Source organism: Aquarana catesbeiana, linkage group LG07, assembly GCF_042186555.1.
Source record: "Aquarana catesbeiana isolate 2022-GZ linkage group LG07, ASM4218655v1, whole genome shotgun sequence".
Lineage (NCBI taxonomy): Eukaryota > Metazoa > Chordata > Amphibia > Anura > Ranidae > Aquarana > Aquarana catesbeiana.
This window is the reverse complement of record NC_133330.1, coordinates 36,960,212-36,981,296: the sequence shown is the minus strand read 5'-3', so window position 1 is coordinate 36,981,296 and position 21,085 is coordinate 36,960,212. Positions and strand designations below refer to the sequence as shown.

The window sequence follows — 21,085 nt, the reverse complement described above, 5'->3', positions numbered from 1 at the left end:
TTCGGATCGGAGCGGGTCGGATGTCAGCGGACATGTCACCGCTGACATCCGACGCTCCATAGGGATGACTGTATGTCCGTTTTTCATCCGAAAACGGATGGATGAAAAACGGACATACGGATCATCCGTGTGAAAGAGGCCTTACTGTGCTAAATGATGTTTTTCATAGGTCATGTGACTCAACCACATCAAAAACCATAACATGGGTGCGGTATTGATGCATTTTTGCTGCATTTTCGAAGCATTTAAATGGGAAGGTGTGTTTTGTTTTTTTTTATTTTATTTATTTTCCTGTTCAAAAATACAGCAAGCAAGATTTTTAACACAACGGACCAGTGTGAAGACATACATAGAATTTAAAGGGATGCAGAATTTAAAGGGAGACCGGTTGAGAGTCCCAAATGGGTAGAAGAGTGCTGCATGTGGTCTTGTAACTCCAGTTTGACATGTCCTGGATTATTAGATTCGTTTATAGAACAGCGGAAGAGGAAATATTCTATAAATCAGCCTTTACACCATGTCAAGCTTGTTTAAAGTGCCAGATCTTAAAAAAAAAAAAAATCTGCGTTGCCACATGAGCAGTACGCTTCTTAATGTAGCTTTTGAGTGATTTCAGATGTGTGTTAGAAGATAATGCTTTTCATCTTGCTATGCTGTCTTCCTTTTTTCGCTAAAATATGCTACAGTGTCTTATTACTAATATTTTCTTTGCGTAGAGAGTCTACATATGTCAGCTGTAATCAGGGAGTTCAGTCTGTTCCCCGTTATAAATGAAACAAACTCTCTTTCCTGACTTGCGTCTTTTGATGAGTAATGAGAGTCCTCACTCTGTGGGAAGTCTTTTTTCCTGAGCTCTTATTTATTATACACACAGGCAACAAACCGTAATCTTAATGATTATAAGTCCACAGTTAGTTGGATGCTCAACTTTCCCTTTTGAGGGCTTTCTATACAACACCTGATAAATGCAAGAGCTGCAACAAATGTGAGCCATGATTAGAAGAGAGTTGGGCTATGTAAAAAAAAAAAAAAACTAGTTGGAGGGTATTAATGAGCATGATCCACATTTAGAATTACTGATTGCCTTACTTAAAGCCCCACTCCAAAATATGATACCCCTCTAGCCTATCCTGTAATATTTTTTTTGTTTATGGTGAAGCCAGTTATACTCGCCTAAGTCCCCCATCCAAGTCCATTGCTGCTGCCATTTCCAGATGTGAGAGACCACCAATTCAGTGCTGTAGATATGCACCCTTGCCAGCCAGTCCTCAACAGTCCCCTTGTGGTGTCACTCCTCCTCCTCTTCTGGATCCTGGACCGCCATCTGGTCCATATCATGGAGACAGTGATGTGGGCAGCTGAAAAGCACCCCTCTAGGAGTGTGCAAGAGAGGAGATGGAGGACTCTAGTGATGTGTGGTATTGATCCAGTGCAATGCCCGTCAACAGCAGCACTTTCTCTGTGGTCTCAGAGTAGATTGATTGCAGTGCGAGCCATTGGCCATTGCTGCTGTCAGTCAAATCCGTGGAGGTGGGATCAGCTGCCCTGGTGTGCTCTAGAAAACAAAATATGACAAGTAACATTTTCTCACAGTGCAGTTGCAATTTTATGTTAACGGCTTACAAGAATGAAAACGGTTTAAAAAAAAGCCATTGCAAGCTAATGCATTGGAGCAGGGTTCAGTGCAAGTTAAAAATGCACGATTCTGGCCAAAATGAGAATCACAATTTTTTTGCTTAGAATAAAAAGATCACGATTCTCGCGACGTAAAATCTTTCACATTATACAGAAAAAAAACGGGCTAACTTTACTGGTTTTGTGGGTTTTTTTCCAAAAAAATTTAATTTGAAAGACCGCTGCGCAAATACAGTGTGACATAAAATATTGCAACAACCACCATTTTATTCTCTAGGGTCTCTACTAAAAAAATATATATAATGTTTGGGGGTTCTAAGTAGTTTTCTAGCAAAAAAAAAAAAAAAAAAAGGATTTTCATTTGAAACCAACAAATGTCAGAAAAAGGTTTAGTGTTTAAAGAGGAGCTCCACCTAAAAAAAATCCAACAGCTACAAATACTGACTTTTAATAAATGGACACTTACCTGTCCCAGGGTCCAGCGATGTCGGCAACCGAAACCGATCAATTGCTCGGCTCTAGGCTGCTGCTGCCGCTGCCGCCATCCTCGGTGAGGGAATCAGGAAGTGAAGCGTTGCGGCTTCACTTCCCGGTTCCCTACTGCGCATGCGCGAGCCGCGCTGCGCAATCTGGATGGTCCCTGCTGTCTCTGGGATCTGTGTGTTTCCCAGCAGACGGGGGGGGAGGGGCGTAGACTCCTGCGGGAGTCTCTGCCCGGAAGTGGGTGCAAATACCTGTATTATACAGGTATCTGCACCCCCCCTCCCCCCTGAAAGGTGCCAAATGTGATACCGGAGGGGGGGTTCCGAAAAGCGGAAGTTCCATTTTTGTGTGGAACTCCGTTTTAAGTGGTTAAACTTTTTTCACTTGCACACGAAGTCTATTCCATTGGTAAATTGTTACAATGTTTATACTTAAGTTTCCACTGATAAAGAATGTTTTGATTCTTGGCAGACTGTCAAGTTTTTTTTCTTCCTTTCTTTTGATGTTTGTGGCTTCAGAAGAGCAGAGAGAGAATTCTCTGCATAGAAAGAATCAGGAAACACTTTAGTCAAGATCGCGATGATTCTTGACTATTAATCGTGCAGCTCTACTCTAATACATGTGCTATGTCGTAAACAAGCCTTTAACAGAAAAAGGTTATAACTTAAGTTGCAATTATTACCATAACTGTATTTACTAAAGAAATAAAATCCCAAAGAAGGGAGTCATAAAACGTTTCTGACATATTTAGATGCAAAGTTATGGAAGGAAGTGTAGCCTGTATTAAAGTGTTACTAAACACACACTGTTTCATTTATAGTGTCCCTTTTAATTCTGTATGGAAATGATGGCACTGTAATTATTTTAATAAAGCTGTCACATGACCCAGATCATTCCCAGCCTGTCTGCAGGGAAACATAAGCAGGAGCATGTTCAAAAAAAAAAGTTTGGAATATCCAATAAACTGTTTTAAATCATCATACAAACATATATTTGATATCAAATCTTTATTATTTTCTGGCAGTAACATGGTTTTGGGTGGATTTCTGCCAGTCACAGGCTGTGTCGCCCCTCCATCCTGTGTCATAGAATAAGAGGGAGGTGAAGCCTCCATCAGTTTACATGTAATATCCCGCCCCTATTGTGTTTAGCTGGTTAGTAGGCATGGAGGAGGGAGCGGGCTGTCATTTACCACTATGTATACGCCCACATGTGTGATTCTATAGTCACATGGGCTGCTCATCAGATGTGATAGGGAGGAAATGCTCAGCATAGAAACTCGCTGAAAACTGAGCATGTGCAGAGTTGCCACCACTGCTCTGCAAAATCCCCAACTGCATTGGGGACAGGAGGGGGAGATCAGCAGGATCAGCCAGTTTCTTTTGTAGAATACAGAAAACATGAATCTGAACATCATGTAATGCACCATTTTTTGATCATTTATTTTTATGATGTGGGTTTAACTTGAAAACCTCACCAGTCGATGGCTAAGACCCCTTTCACACTGAGGCCCTTTACAGGCGCTATAGCGCCTGTAAGTGCCTCTCCTGTCACTCCAATGTGAAAGCCAGAGTGCTTTCACACTGGAGCGATGGGCTGGCAGGATGTAAAAAAAAAGTCCTGCAAGCAGCATCTTTGAGGAGCTTTAGGTGTATACGCCACTCCTAAAGCACCCCTACCCATTGAAATCAATGGGCAGTGGCGCTTTGCAGGCGCTTTTAACCTTTTTTGGCCGAAAAGCGACGGTAAAGCCCCAGTGTGAAAGGGCTCTTAGTGTTGGCCAGAAAACATCAGTCTGACATGCTTGCTATACAAGAACACAATGTTGGCAACATCTTATTTTAGGCCCCTTTCACACGGGGCAGACTGCTTGCTTAGCAGGGGATCTCTCCGCTGAGCATGCTGATGACAGGTCCACGTCCGCTCCGCTCATGTAGAGTGGACACAGACTGCTCTCCTCTATGGACAGCTGGATGTAAATGGACTGCCTGTCCGTTTACACCTGACTGCCATCTGATCTGATCTGCTGGATGGAAGGGAATCCCAATCCCCCGTCTGTGAAAGGGGTCTTACTGATGAGAAAAGGGGACAGAGATCCAGGGTGGATAAAAATCCATGATATATATATTTTTTTTTTTTACAAAAATAAAAATAATCAGATTTTTTTTAAATCAAATTTATTTTAATAAAATGCTTTTGGAGTAAAAATCTTTCTAAAGATTTTCTAAGTTTTCTATTCAAGATACATTAATAATTTAGTTTGTTCAGCATGAAATGGAGCTTAGTTATGTAGCATGAGGCTGTATATTCTGCAATATTTACATTTTTGGTAAACTCATTCGGTGAATCCAAGCTCTGCAAGCTCAGATAACATGCACTACATTGATGCATTCACACAATATCGCAATAACCATGAGGTCAAAAGAAGTTCAGGAATATTCCTTTATCCCATTGTTTTGCAAATCTATGTACACTACAAACTGTATGACTGAATCGGTCCTGATATCGCTGTTTTGCCAACCTGACAGTTTATTATTCTAAATAGGAAACCTTCATTTTGTTTGCAAATATTAAAGATTCTAACTACCAGCAAGAATGAGTCCTTATATTTAAAGAGCACCCGTCATTTCAGATTCATCATGGCAGCGCCAGTTAGCGGGCATCCACTCATCTGCTGCCGCCACGTCCCTCAACTTGTTGTGTCACTGCCGCATCACCAGCCGTCCCATTAAAGTGAATGGGACTGTCGGTGAGTCAACAGCGGATCAGAGGAGGAACCACTGCGGGACAGAGATGACAGTTGCTCTTTAAAAATTATGATTTTAAATCCAGCTTTATTACTGATGATTTAATTTGTGATTTAAATCAAATCCACCCTGCAGAGATCAGCTGTGTTTCCTTTCATACATCAGATGCAGCAATTGCAGCTTGATCATGTAGCAGTCCTTATATCTTTGGCCATATAAACCCACTTTTCACTGATCTCTGGGTGGTGATGAATATCCATTCAGTGTTTGGGGCACTTATCAGTGGTGTGAACGTGTCTAAAGAGGTCTTTCAGAAGGTGGGGAATTTATAATAACTTTGGTGAAAAAAATGCTCATTTCTATTTAAACTGAACGTTTTCCTGATGTACTCTTATAGAATGCATTAGTGCCTAGTTAAAAAAATTGCAAAAGTGCAAAGTTTTAGTAAACCACAATCTGAATTTTACATCGATTTTGTTCTAGAGGTGTCTACCAGCATATTCCTGATGCAGTGATTGGGTGGGAAGCCTTTTGTTGAACAAAACGCTGAAAATACAGTATTCATGTAACTTTACGGCTAAAGAGATATAGGAATAGCACCTGATAGGACCTCTGTAAACTAAGCTTTATTTTAATGTTGCACTTCCACACCAACAATGTTTCTTTTATATATGTGTGTGTGTGTGTGTGTGTGTGTGTGTGTGTGTGTGTGTGTGTGTATGTAAAATATATATATAATATCTCTCTCTATCTCTAATACTATTATCAATTTTTTTTTCAGGCTCAGTAAGATCACCAACTGCTTAACTATCCAGAGGAAAAGCCAGTTCATGCAGAGGCTACATAGCTACTGGACATTAAAGAGACAATCCCGGAATGGCGTTCCCTTATTGCGCCGCTTACAGACACACTTGCAGTCACAGCGGAACTGTGAGCAGGTCAGATAGTAGCAGGGTGGGTGGGTGGAGCAGTGTTTCTTTTGTAGATTTATAATATAGTTGAAGAAATATTTTAAAGTGGTTGATAGCTAAAGCCTGCATAGCGGGCACAAAACTTTTTTTTTTTTTTTCTTCTCACTGTATATTCCTCACTATTCATAAAGGATATAAATCCACTCTGTGCCCAATATGCTTTTGCAAACCCAGTTATTACCTTGTAGCAGTAGGTGTGCTAACAAAGTCCAGTAATCTTAGGCTCCTTTCACACTGAGGCACTTTGCAGGTGCTAAAGTGCTAAAAATAGCACCTGTAAAGTGCCCTGAAAGAGCCACTCAATGCACTGTGGGCTTTCACACGGGAACGGTGCGTTTGCAGGGCGGTCTAAAAAGTCCTGCAAGCCGCATCTTTGGAGCGGTGTATTTACCGCTCCTAAAGTGCCCCTTCCCATTGAAAACAATGGGGCAGCGGCGATTTGCAGGTGGTTTTAACCCTTTTTCAGCCGCTAGCGGGGGGTTAAAACTGCCCCGCTAGCGGCCGAATAGCGCCGCTAAAACGGCGGTAAAGCGACGCTAAATCTAGCGCCGCTTTACCGCCAGCGCCTGCAACGCTTCAGTGTGAAAGTAGCCTTACACAGAGCTTTGTACATCTGTGTTGCCACTGCTCGATAGGAAACCTGTCCTTAGCCTGTGCAGAGACGTGGGGGAGACCTAGTAGTTCCACCTACTACAGGCTTCCTGCAGAAAACTACAGGAGGGGAGGAAAGATACAAAACCAGTCACCCTGCACAAGGAGAGCGACCAGCAGTGATTAGTACAAGAAAATCCTGCACAGAGACAAAGTACAGGACTTTAAGGCCTCTTGCACACTGCTGCCTGAAACAGCTCAGTTCATAAAAGGTTTTTTTGTTTTGTTGTACTGATCTAATTGCATCCCATTGTTTTCCAAGTACCTGTACACACAGACCTGTAAGTATGTTCTGCGGATTGATCAGTAAAAAAAATACAGAAATCTGGGTTGCCAGTCAGTATTTTTATTTGTAAACTCACAAATTCGTGCAATTGCCACTTCTTGCTTGTGTGTGCATACTCGCAAGTGATACACAGCCCATCCTCGCATTTTTTTCTGCCAGGAATATCTGATGCTTATACATCAGTACAGTGTGCAAGTGGCCTTATGCATTCTTACCACTCAGTTATGAAAAATCTTAAAAGGACACCAACGTAATACGAATATACAGGTACATCTCATAAAATTAGAATATCATCAAAACGCTAAATTATTTCAGTAATTCTATTCAAAAAGTGAAACTTGTATATATTCTATAGATGCGTTACACACAGAGTGATATATTTCAAGTATTTCTTTCTTTTAATTTTGGATGATTGTGGCTTACAGCTAGTGAAAACCCAAAATTCAGTATCTCAGATAATTACATAAGACCAATAAAAAAAAAAAAATTGACATGGTTCCCTAAATCATTAGAAACTGTGGAAAAATTAGCATTTCATTTGGAAATCAAGGTCTCAGAGTCTGGAGGAGGAGTGGAGAGGCACAGAATCCAAGTTGCATGAGGTCCAGTGTGAGGTTTCCACAGTCAGTGATGATTTGGGGGGTCATGTCGTCTGCTGGTGTTGGTCCACTGTGTTTTATCAAGTCCAAAGTCAGCGCAGCCCTCTACCAGGAAATTCTAGAGCACTTCATGCTTCCCTCTGCTGACCAGCTTTATGGAGATGCTGATGTAATCTTCCAGCAGGACTTGGCACCTGCCCACACTGCCAAAAAGTGCCAATACCTGGTTTAATAAACTAAGGAGGGGTTTGAACCTTTAAATGAGATGTATGGATCCATACGCCTCCATCCCTGATTCTATATTTAAAAGAGAGAGTTGGGACTTTAAATGAGGCATGTATGTCATGGCTAGCAAATTCGTCAATGTTTGAAAAATGTGTGTTTTGTTTTTTTTTTTTGTTTTTTTTCCTCCTTAAACCACAGGTAACAAGACATATAGCATTGAATACATGCATAGGATCGTAAACATATCAAAAACATGCTGCAAACCATATATACATATGAAAAACAACATGGCACATTGCATGGTATGATGTGAGAGACTGTCCTTCATATCATGAGATTACTTAAGACAAAAGTATGTAGTATAATCTTGAGTTAAATAGAATAAAAGAGCGTGTTGAGCCATCTGTATAGACATGGTGCATCTCTGTAACCCCTATGCGTTTTGTGGAATAATACCAACTCTTCAGGTGGCGGATGCATCAGTAATCTACAAAAAGCATAAATAACCAATATGGTCTAATGATGTGCTTAAACAGTGGGGAAAAGTTTGTAGATGGAGGAGAAGGAATTGGCATCCCTTTCAATACTCATGTCTGCTGTATCTGTGAGACTAGAAGATGAGGACTGTTTGAGATGTCTGTCACCGGAGCTGTGGTAACAAGGGCACATGGGGGGACCAGGAGTACATGTAGAATCCCCAAAGAAAAAAGTATCCAGATAATAGTAAAATATGGGATCCAATTCTGTAGTTTAAAAAAAATTGTATATAATGAGTCTATAGTAGTGTTATATTAATGAAAGTGAGAGGAACCCATAACCAAATGGAATAGAGGACATGGACGAAATGTGAGAAAGCAAGTATATCCAGAAAGAGTAACCATAATGTAAAGAGAAAGACACTATAAAATGAATTTGTGATGTGATGTAGGGAGCAACCCCACATAACACCACAGGAAAATAAATAAAACAGGTGCTAAAAAAACAAAACATGGAGGTGAGTGGAATGAGACTCACAAAGTAATTACCTTTATAGTGTTACAGGTGGCCATGGTCCAAAGTCAAAGTGCATACATGCACAGGGCGTGCTACCAGGGGAACTAGCTACCACCAAGTGAGGGTGTTAAATGCTCCCAGCATGTCCCGCGTGTCCCGCCCTGGTTTAATGATCATGGTATCGCTGTGCTTGATTGGCCAGCAAACTCACCTGACCTAAACCCCATAGAGAATCTGTGGGGTATTGTCAAGAAGAAGATGAGACACCAGACCCATCGATGCAGATGAGTAGAAGGCCACTATCAAAGAAACCTGGGCTTCCATAACGCCTCAGCAGTGCCACAGGCTGATCGCCTCCATGCCACGCCGTATTGATGCAGTAATTCATGAAAAAGGAGCCCCGACCAAGTATTGAGTGCATACTATACTGTACATGGACATACTTTCAGTAAACCAACATTTCTGTATTAAAAATCCTTTTGGTTTTTTTGGTTTGTTTTTTTTATTGGCCTTGTGTAATATTTGAATTTTCTGAGATACTGAATTTTGGGTTTTCGCTAGCTGTAAGCCATAATCCTTTAAAATTAAAAGAAAGAAATGCTTGAAATATATCACTCTGTGTAATCTATAAAATATGAGTTTCACTTTTTGAATTGAATTAATGAAATAAATTAAATTTTGATGATATTCTAATTTTATGAGATGCACCTGTATATGCCTCTTGTATTTAGACAGTATTTGGTTATCTCATATTTCATTATGGAATGTGTTAGGATGCACAGAGGAATGGCTTCCAAAAGTAATGAAGCTGCATGTCAACATTTTATATATATATATATATATATATATATATATATATATATATATATATATATATCTCTACCTCTATCCATCATTATAGACACTTATTTTTCTATATAAAAACATGGTTGTGGAAGTGACAGGCTCCTTTTTAATGGTTTGTTAATGCTGTACGAAGTTAAGGACGCGTAACATGTCAAAGCTTTGCCTTGTGCACTGTCTTTAATCATTTTGCATTCCTATATGGAATTTTAAAGTTACTGTTACTTTAAAAATTATCCTGTCATTGCTTACATCTGAAGCTCCTAAATCATATGACAAACATAAAGCCTAGGATATGATGAAAGCTGGGTAAGTACTTTTATTATGAGTGTGGATAAACAAAAGCGTTTATTCTCCCAATAGGATATCAAGTGGAGAGTACCTTTGTCTGATGAGACCTCTGTTCACCAGGGAACAATCTCTAAACCAAACGAAGAGATTGGAGAGCAAACATTGAAGGTGACTATAAGGAAACTGCATTGTATTGGCAGTTGATGACTTTTAGAGGGTAACGCCACTTTAGTGGGGAAAAAACAAAGAAAAAATATAACGTATACAATTGCGACACAAGTCATATTCTAATTGAATGTTATTAAAAATTACCTTTCCTTTTCAATCTGCAGCTCTGTAATTTTCTATAACATGCAATTCAATATGGCGACCTGGAGTTGTTCTGTACACAGAATGTGTACAGAATGCCCTCCAGAAACATCATTTCCATCTTGTGTGATTTGGCTCACTGATTTTTCCCAGAAGCCAAGATACAAGTCAGATTTCAGGCATCCCCTGCAACAAAAATTACATTTTTGGTAAGATACTCCCAATAGGAAATCACGTCTAAAGGGATGCAGGCTCAGCAATTTTCCTCAGAGCTCTGCAGGTAAAGCAGCTGATTATTAGGAAACCACTCCCATTAGATCCACTTTCCCACATTGACACAGACAAACGCACAGGGATTTCTTCAGAATAACAAAAGGTAGGAATCTGCAACAGTTTGTTAAAATCCCTGCAATGTACATAGATCACCCAGAGGGGAATGCTTTTTTTCTCTCAACAAAAGTGGAGTTACTGTTTAACATTGAAACTCCATCATTTATCTGTATACTGACATGGGGCTCTGTTAGCAGATTGTCCATGCGCATTATTTTATTATTCATTTATGTCTTAGAAGAAGATGTATTATTTGATTCTGACTCTGATTCCCTGATATGACTATTTCTGCAGGCCTTTTTCACACTGGCTTAAAGGGGTTGTAAACCCTTGTGGTTTTTCACTTTAATGCATTATATGCATTAAGCTGAAAAACCTCCTGTCATGCAGCAGCCCCTCCCAAGCCCCCTTTTACTTACCTGAGCTTCGTAATTCCCACGACAGGAACAAGCACACCAGCTCCGGCCGGTGTCTCGTGTCCTGATTGGATAGCTTGATAGCAGCGCAGCCATTGACTCCCGCTGCTGTCAGTCAAATCCAATGACGCGGGGGGCGGGGCCGAGTCCTACTGTCTGCGTCAATGGACGCAGCAGCAGGACTTGGGAGTGCGCCCGCACGGTTGTCCCAAAGGAGAGCGCTTCTCCGACAGGGCACTCGAGAAGAGGAGGAGCCACCAGCGCTGCTGAGGGACCCCAGGAAAGGTGGATTGGGAGGATTACAAATCCCATCTTCCACTGTGGCAGAGGGACTTGGAATACTCTGCAGGCTTGAGTGCAAAATTTTATTTTAAAGAGGTTGTAAAGTAATTGTTTTTAAAAATTCAAATAAATTAGTAGTTGCCCACTCTGTGCAATCATATTCTCTGCGTGCCCCCATAGCAAGCCCTGCTTGACGTCACAGAGCCGGTTTATACGGTTGCGATCCACCCAGATGTTTGGACTGGCAGTTGGCTCAGCCTCTCAGAGATCCACTGAGAGCCTGAGCCAACCACTCCTGACATTTTCACAGCTCTGCGCTCCAGTGAGTGCTGTAGGGGCAGAGCAGACAACCGGTGACTGAGCTGTCTGCAGCCTGAAGACCGAGAGCTGAGCGATCAGCAGTGTTTGATCGTTCAGTTCTCAGTCTTAGAGCCGGCAGGGGACAGTTGCAGCATCGGACTGGTGCTGCATCTACTTAGGTGAGTATAATTTATTTCTTTTTTTACTTAAACCCATACTTCTCTTTTAAGGTAAAAAACCTTTTGACTTTAAAACCACTTTAACAATTACTTTTATTGTTTAAAAAGTGTTAGCTAAAGTTAGGCTTTAATTTGTTAATCAAATATGTAAAGTCTAACTTAATCTACTAGTCCTACTAAAGCAGGCCATACACTGATCAAAAATTTGCCCAGTGCAGCAGGGAATGTCTCTGCTCGACAGAAGTCTATTATTTGATCGTCTTCTGTCAAAAGGGCATACTGGAAAACTTTTCATGATCAGTGGGTGCAGCTACTGCGTTTGTTTCACTCAGAATACAATGTTCTGTTTTGAAATTCCTCCATCCACCCGCTGGCTGAACAAAGAAAAAACGGTGTATGGCCAAACTAACACTACGCTCTGCAGACAATGCTGCTGTCCATGGGTGACACTGTTGCTCCTCTATAAATAAAAAAGCCACCCAGGAAGTGTTATACAATTGTTTAAAGCAGAGCTCCACCCAAAATGGGAGGGCTCCACTTGTCTGCCTCCTCCCCCTCCGCTGCCACATTTGACACCTTTTAGGGGGGAGTGGGTACCTGGTATTGACAAGTTCCCGCTCCCACTTCCGGCTGGATCTCCTTTTGAAAAAGCTTCTTTATATAAAACTGCAAGCCAAATAAATTTCTCTTTCAACAGAAAGACTCTACGGACAAAAACTGGATGTTGAAGGAACAGTTAAAGTCTTGGCAAAGGCTTCGGCATGACCTGGAGCGGGCACGCCTGCTGGTAGAGTTGATACGCAAGCGAGAGAAGCTGAAGAGAGAAACGGTACAGGGCGATCTAGTGCCTGCTTGAGTACATCTTTCTGCCTGCACAGTCTACCCGGCATTCCATGTTGACTTTCCCTCCTGTTTTGTTTATTGCAGATTAAAATACAGCAGTTGGCTCTAGAAGTCCAGCTAACCCCTTTTCTTATTCTCTTGAGAAAAACATTAGAGTTGTTGCAAGAGAAAGATACCAGCAATTTGTTTACTGAGCCGGTTCCTCTCTCCGAGGTAACAGAACTGTACGAAGTAAGAATCCAATCTCCATCCATCTTTTCTACATTTCATGATTGTCATTAATGTATTTTGTCTATCAATTTATCAGAGTGACTTTTCTACTTCTACAGCATTTCAGCACATCAATACTGAAATTCATAGGCTTTAGTCAAAGGAAAAAAAAAAAAGTTAGGTAGCAGCTGTAGGCCTTTTGGTCACCAGACTTCTAGTATTTGTATAGTCTTGTTATAAACCATAGCTAAAACAAATTTAGACGCTTATTTTTCCTCACACTTTTATGGGCTGTACTTGCAAGACAGCAGTGACAGTTCAGGTTCAGCGTATTCTCTTTTTGACTTGGACGTTAATGTAACTGTCACATAAAAAAGACATGCCTGCATAGAAGATTTTAAATATTTCATTCCTTTGCAGTCCATGCTGGTGAATACTGCTCTGATGAAAAGAAATTGTCCCATGATGTCTGTTTGGAAAGCAACATTTTCCCGGAGTCTTCCCTGTCCCCTGCTTCATTCATTAGTTCTTTTCACTGATTCTTTCATCACTACTGTGTCCTATAAAGATGTAGGGATCAGCGAGAGGAACCACCAAGAGCTGGGAGGGGGCAAAGGAGATTGACACTCCTACCCTGTTTCCCTGAAAATAAGACCTAGCGTGATTGTCGGTGATGGCTGCAATATAAGCCCTACCCCCCAAATAAGCCCTACTCTGTTTCCCCGAAAATAAGCCCTACCCTGAAAATAAGACCTACAAGGACTTTAACTAGGGCTTATTTGAGGGGGGGGGGGTAGGGCTTATATTGCAGCCATCACCGACAATCACGCTAGGTCTTATTTTCAGGGAAACAGGGTAGAAGTTTCCGTTTCTGAACAGACTTTGTGGGATCATTTCTCCTGATCAGAGCAGCGCCCAACAGCACAGACAAAAGCAGAGGTAGGTATTTACAGTTTTCTTTGCAGGTAACCATTCTTTTGGGATTTTATTTAAATGACAAAGTTTTGTTAAATCAAACCCAGGTGTGCTTAAAAGCTCCCATTCCCCAGCAGTACATACCTGTGACCTTGGCCCGTGCTACACTTGGGAGGGGAGTCCTCGATCCTATGTAGGTTTAGATTATTTTTTGAGCTTACAGAGGGATTTTTGTTCCATGATTCTGGTGGTTGAACAGAACTGAAGGAGCAAAGGAGAAATCAGTATGTGCTGCTGCAATGGGGGATTAAAGGATTAAAACAATCCTTTTACTTTGACTTGCATAGGTTAGCCTTGAAGATGGCTTATGATTGTTAAGGTTATCTACAAATAAGGCTGATACCATGTGTAAGACATTCCCAATGTCTGCAGCTGAGAGAGTATAAATGTTTGGAATGGAAATATAACTTTATTGTCCATTGAGGGACAAAGGAAACCTTCAAATCTTTGGGTTTACTGCTGCCTACAGGAGGATTGAACAGTGGGGAACAAACTGTAGCTCAGTCCACGATGACACTTCCTATTACCAGCTTGCCTCGGTTTTTTGCTAGTATTCTCAGAGGATTAATGTATTTTTTCTAAACTCTTCTGTGTTGATGACTGACTTATTTTTTGCTAGCATTTTTTTTTTTTTATTTAGTCTCCTCTCTACATCACTACTGGAGCTTTGCTTCTTTGATTGCAGCTATTCAGCACCATCATCTTTAGTATGTTTTTGGAGTACCACATCCAAGGCCTGCTTGACTGGACATTGCAGAGATAGCTTAGAAGTGATCTTTAAGCGCTGGGTTTTACTGTACACATTTTCCATAGCTGCATTGCGTTTCCAGGTTCAGAGACACTGGCATTGCCTCAGCAGTCGCCCTATCTCTGAATACATTGAGAGTGGGCCTGTTAGGCCGCCTTATTTGCGTAGGTAATGGGACACCTTTATTCCCTTATTCCCATTGGTTTTTGACATACGGGGTTAAATCTGTCAGACTCCGCTCTGATTTGTTCTGCTGAGTGGAATGCCGCATGCACTTTTCCCCAGCGTAGAGCACCAAGGAAGCACCTCCCTGCTTACAAAAATCTCATACAACTGATTTTTGATCTGTGGTCACCCATGTCCATCCAACCCTCACCTGCTCCAGCTGTCCAGGTTTCATGAGTACCTGAGGCCTTGCCTATTACTTTGAGCCTATATTGCATTACCTCCATGTTGTCGCAACATGTCTGCTTCTAGACACAGGGGGCAGTCCGGATGTACCGGGTGCCCCCAGCTCACTTTCTACTAATGAATCTAGGGCTGCTTGCTGCACACCTACTGATGGTGCTGATGTCTACAGCCTGGAGTTTTATTGCTCTCTACTGTTGGAATCTATTTCATCCTCGGAGTCCTTCTTAGCTCCATCAGGTGTGTTTGTATCCTCTGCTTTTCAGGCTGAGGTCTTTACAACAGTCATGCAACACTATATCAGCCAGTTATTTGCTGACTCTGATCGCAGAGGACACAAGTGTGCTTCTGCATCCTCTCCTGCAGATTTTTATATCTGATTTGCCTGCTGCCTTAGTGGTTGCTGAATCATTTGCTGCAGAGACTGTCTGTCTGATTTTTAATCACTCCAGTTCTTAACTGATGAGCTCACCTCCCATTTTCCCACATCTTGACCATTACATCAAGACCCGCCCAAAGCTTGGCTCCCCATCCACCTTCAAGGTGTGGCACTCAGTTTACCATATACTCAGACAAGTCTTCCTCAGAATTAAGGTGTTCTCCCCCAAATTTTGGAGTGGGGTGACATTTAACCTTTGTGTTTTTGCTTGGACAAATTGCATCTCAGATGCTTGGGTGCAGAAGATTGTATCCCAGGGCTACAAACCAGAGTTTCCCTCTCTCTCTCCCCCTTTCGGTTTCTGACCTTCATTCTTCCTGTATCCCCCAAACAGATTAGCAGATCTCCGTTAAGTCCTCCTTGGGTTTTCTGGATCAAGGTGTCGTTGCCCCAGTTCTTTCCTTTCCTTCCTGTAGTTGGGTCTGGACCAGCATCTGGTCCTCAGCAGGGATAAGCTCAGGTGGGTTTAGACATGAGTCCAAACCCTCCTGAGCTATCCCACTAGGAAGTTGTCACTGCGGACAGCCAATCCTAAGCAGTGGAGAAATTCCCCACCCCGCAGCAGCATGTGTACAAAGGTCCCTAGTGGTCAGCACTATCAAGGGTCAAGTTTCTGCTCTTTCTATTCTGTTTCAAAGAATGCTGGCCTCTCATCCTTTTAAAACTTTTGATTGAGGATCTCTCATGTAGCTCCCTCCCATTCGCTCCCCTGTAACTCTGGGGGATCTTAATTTGGTTCTCTCTGCACTTCAGAAACTGCAATTTGAACCAATCACAGACTTTCTCCTCTGTACTCCCACCCACAAGGTGGTGATTTTTTTTTTTCAGCCATCACCTCTGAGAAACTAGTGTCTGCACTGGACTTATCTTGCACCCCATTCTGGTTCTGCATAGGGACAAGGGGATGTTGGGGCCCAGTGCTTCCCTTTTGTCTAATGTAGTTTCTGCCTTTCACCTCACTCAGGACATTTTTTTTTTTTTCTTCTGTCCAGCTCCAAATAAAACTTTCCCTCCATTGTCTGGATGTGGTTTGGACACATCCACTGATTCTTTCAGAAAGGCTGATTTCCATTTTGTCATTCCTGGTGGACCCTGTTTATCGTGTTTTGGTTCCACGTTCTTGGCAGATCATCATCCAAGCCTGTTGTCTCAAGGATCAGATTCTCCCCCTTTCCTGTCAGGGCGCACTTTAAAATGTCTGTGAGTACCTCTTGGGTTTTTCGGCATGACTCAACTGTTTGGCAGTTTTGCAAGGCTGCCATCTGATCTTCTGTTCACACATTCTCTAAGTTCTACCAGGCAGACATTTAGGCAGCTATTTGTGTTGCAGCCAATCGCCAGTTTTCTGTTATGTTGGGCCTGTTAGTGATCGTTTTTTGTGTTTCCCACCCCTCAGTTGGGCTATTTTTGGATGTCCAAAGATTTAGGATGTCCTGTGTTCCTCAATGGAAGGGATTTTTGTAATTCTTTTCTTGGAGTCTATGGAGAGATGCAGGTCCCTGCCCTCTGTATTTTATGATCTCTTGATACTGCTTTGCTAAAGAAAAAAAAACTGGAGCATGCTGGTAGTAGGAGGATTTATAGAGAGGTAATGTCCAATCCTCCTGTAGGTGACAGTAAAAAGCAAAGGTATAAGACCTCCTGTGTCCCTAAGGGGAACCTAAGGGGTTAATCCTCTACATTGTGTAAAAAGGCTGCTTGATCTTGTATACACAGATCATCTCCTTCTTTCACTGTCCCCTGACAATTTCCTGATAACAGTCTATGGAGTCAGGCTGCACATGTTCAGTTTAGTGTATATTGCTAGAGAGTTGTTTGTTTTGTTTTTTTCTTGGGAGAGTGCATGTGATTAGCACAGGGCCAATCAGCACTGTCCAGACAGAGTCGAGGGTCTTGCAGTCTCATAGGGCAGTCAGAAAACTCCTCTTACAAGCTTTAACCTGTGCTTGGCTGAACAATGCTAGAAGTCACAAGACTGCTCTAACTGCTGACGAGAAAAGGTATTTAGCAGTTTATATTTACTAAAATATTTGCATTTCCATGTTCTGTGTACTGTGGGGGACCAGATATAGTCATGCAGGGTCCTGGGTTTAGTAACACTTTAGGAGGCGACTACAGCGACCCCATCACACAAATTGAGGGAGCCACGTGGAGTGTGGATTAAATTATTCTGTGACTTGTAAACATAACCAGCATTAAGTCCCTGCAGTGCAGTTGGGGGGGATAGTGCAAGGGTATCTATTGGTACAAAACCTTTCATTTAAAAATTTTCCCTCAATAGCTACAAAGGATACGAATCCTTTGTGTGCACAAAATGTTTATTATATCCCAGATATAACTTGGTAACTGTAACCATGACTTTATCACTGGGCTGTACATAGCAGAGCTGTGGGACTCGGCAACTCTACCTAAAGCTGGGCGGCCTGCAGAAAACTAGAGCTGGACAGATACAAGACCAGTCACCAGGCACAAGAAGAAAGCAGCGGTGACTGGCCTTAGTTACAGGAAATTCCTACACAGAGGCAAGTACAGGGGGTGTCTGCTGTTAGATTGCTGCACAAATCTAGAAATACACAAAGGGTACCTGATAAGAATACACGTGGCTTTTGTAATTAGACCATAGTTTATCCTAGATTTCAGCTTTAAAGCGACATTAAACCCAAAACCAAAAATGTAAACTATTTTAATTTACCAATTATTTGATGTGATGGCTGCATTTGTTTTCTTTTTTTAGCTGATATAATTGTAAGCACCCCTGTCAGTGGTAAATGGTTTATCTCAACACTCTAGCTGGCACATTTGCAAGAGAGCTTGTTGTTGTGTTGAAAAACAACTGACTTACTGGCCAGATCACCTGGTGAAAATAAAGGAAACAGCCTAAAAAAGAAAACAAATGCAGCCATTGCATCTAAGAATTGGTAAGCTGCAATATAATGTTTGCTTTTGGGTTTTATACCAAGGTAAAAAACCTGTGTGCAGCAGCCCCCCCCCCCCCCCCCCCCCCCCAATACTCGCCTGAGCCCCATCGCGATCCAGCAATGGGCACAAGAGACTCGGCTCTCCAGGGACTCTCCCTTCTCATTGGCCGAGACAGCAGCGGGAGCCAATGGCTGCTGCTGTCAATTACAGCCAGTAAGGAGAGAGAGGGGGCAAGGCCAAACCGCGACTGTGTCTGAATGGACACGCAGAGCAGCGGCTCAGGAGCGAGCCTGCTCAGGTGCCCCCACAGAGAGCTTTTTGCTGTGGGGCACTTGGTAGAAGGGAGGGGTGGGGGACCCAAGAAGAGGAGGATCAGGTCTGCTCTGTGCAAAACCCCCCAAAAAATTTAAAAACTTTGCCTTTAATACCACTTTAAATATCTTAGTAGCTGATGTTAGCAGATAAATAATTCAGACCGTGAATTCCAGCAACTGGGATTCATAGCACACCTGACTCGGCACTCCTATATGGAAATAAACTGCTAATTACTTTTCCCCTCTAAAGTGCCTGGTTCAATATATCCACCCACTTTGCAGTAAATCTCATATCATTTTGCCTATGTTTCAGAAACCAGTTGAACATTTTTGTTTCAAAAGTACCTTACAAATTGCTTCTGCCCTTTTAAGGTATTGTTTTTTTTTGTTTTTTTTTTCTCCACCTCAGGTACCAGACTACCTAGAACACATTAAAAAGCCAATGGACTTCCAAAAGATGAAGGTTAACCTAGAAGCTCTCCGCTACAAAAACTTTGACCAGTTTGAGGAGGACTTCAACTTGATTGTTAACAACTGCATCAAGTATAATGCGAAGGACACCATCTTTTACCGGTCAGCTGTCCGCCTGAAAGAGCAGGGGGCAGCAGTGATCCGACAGGCTCGCCGTCAGGCAGAGAAAATTGGTATTGATTTCGAGACAGGAATGCACTTGCCCCAAAACAAAGCAGGAAATGACACGGGACGTCATAATCGGGAAAATGGTATGTTCATTTTGGGGGGCCTTGCCTTCTGAAGGCTTTAAAACTTTCCTCCAGCCAATCCTTTGTACGTTTTGGATAGAGTAGAGAAGGTTTGTAACATATGTCAGGTTTTAAAAGCTGTTTGCGTTCCCGCTGTGATCTCCTCTCTATTACCGTTTTGTCCGTCAACTTTCCTAAAATTTTTCAAACTTTTCCTAACATCGAGGAAACGTCAACTGGAAACAGCACATTCTTACCTTATGTTCATCTGTTGTATGCAATAAAAAAAAAAAAAATGTATCCCCATTTTTTTCTTTATTTAAAGAGGAAGTAAACCCTGATGGGTTTTACTTCCTCTTTATTTCCATGCAAAGGTAAAGCATAATGGGCTACTATGCATCACATAGTAGCCCATTATGTGTCACCTACCTGAAAACGAAGCCCGCAATGTCCCCACTGGCTGGAAGCGTCCATCTTCACCCCTCTTCCTTCCGGGGCCGCAGACTCCTGCTCTGTGACTGGCCGGAGTCTAAACTGTGGTCACTTTACATAGGAGAGGGCAGAACCATGTATTTCGGGTGATACAGGGAGCCAAATTACACAGCACAAGCACTGTGCTGTATAACATTCTTTAAAAGAGCAAGATACATTTTTTATCTATTTTTTTTATGTTAACAAATGCTTTAACTGTTTTAGTTATTGCATATAGATAGGAATTTACGGTGCAATGAGTGGCGTATGTACACAATTAGAAATGAGTTCAGCAACATGTCCATAAGTCCAATTGGAATATACAGGGTGACTTCTTGTTGGCCTCAGTCACTTGGTGTAGCACCTCTGAAGAGACTGACGTAGCTCTGGATAACAGATTAGCAGAGAGGAGGCACAATTTAAGCGTAGTAAAAACATTTTTATTAGGGTGAAATAAACATTACCAGCTAAAAACACTGGCTCATCAAAAGATAAGGGCCTCTGGTGGAAAGCAGCCTGTCATGGGCTCATATCCACCCACTACTATTTGTACATACTGCACTTAGTTGGTGTCTCTTCTTGGCTCTACCAGTGACTTTACCAACCTACACTATTGTGTTGTCTGCACCCAGGCAGCTTGGTGTGTTGAGGACTTCCACCAGAGGCATTTATCTTTTGATGAGCCAATGTTTTTAGCGGTTAACCACTTACTACCTTCATGACCAGGCTATTTTTTGCTATTTGCACTGTGCTACTTTAACCACCTCAATACTGGGCACTTTCACCCCTTTCCTGCCTAGGCCATTTTTCAGCTTTCAGCACTCTCACACTTTGAATGACAATTGCGCGATCATGCAACACTGTACCCAAATTATTATTTTTTTTATCTTTTTCAAATAGAGCTTTCTTTTGGTGGTATTTAATTACTGCTGGGATTTTTTTTTTTTACTTAAAAGAAAAAAGACTGAACATTTTGAAAAAAAAAAAGTTTTTCTTAGTTTCTGTCAGTAAATTTTGTAAATTAAGTAATTTTTCTCTTTCACTGATGTGCACTGATGAGGCAGCACTGCTGAGGAGGCACTAATATGCTGCACTGGTGGGCACAGATAGGCAGCACTGATGGGCGTTGATGGGCAGCACTGATGAGCAGCCACTGAAAGGCTGCACTGACTGGCGTCACTTATGGGCACTGATTGGTGGAACTGATAGGCACTGATTGGTGGCACTGCTGGGACTTTCCTGTAATCAGGGCACTGATAATCCGTGCCTTGATTACCTGCCCAGGTCTCCCCTGCGAGGAGATACCGCTGATCGGCACTCCTCACCACACACACTCTAGAAGTGTGAGGAGAGCCGTTTCATGGCACTTCTGTATTTACATGTGACCAGCTGTGATTAGACACAGCCGATCACATGGTTAATGGCCCGCGGCTCTTTACAGAGATCAGGGTCGTGCCATGTCCTAGCAACATGGCGCGGCCACGATCGCCACACTGCATGCCCCCGTGGGCGCGCGA

At 42.2% G+C, this 21,085-nt stretch overlaps 1 protein-coding gene across 3 annotated transcripts in view; it reads left to right on the top strand.

Moving 5' to 3' along the window:
* Positions 1–21,085, top strand: part of BRPF1 (bromodomain and PHD finger containing 1) — a 75,606-nt gene that overhangs the window by 18,090 nt on the left and 36,431 nt on the right. For all 3 annotated transcript variants that reach the window (XM_073591991.1, XM_073591990.1, XM_073591992.1), the window contains exons 4-8: positions 5,647–5,803; positions 9,797–9,892; positions 12,238–12,369; positions 12,468–12,614; positions 18,806–19,118. In XM_073591991.1, coding sequence (XP_073448092.1) covers positions 5,647–5,803; positions 9,797–9,892; positions 12,238–12,369; positions 12,468–12,614; positions 18,806–19,118 — 845 coding nt within the window. The remainder of the gene's footprint in view (positions 1–5,646; positions 5,804–9,796; positions 9,893–12,237; positions 12,370–12,467; positions 12,615–18,805; positions 19,119–21,085) is intronic.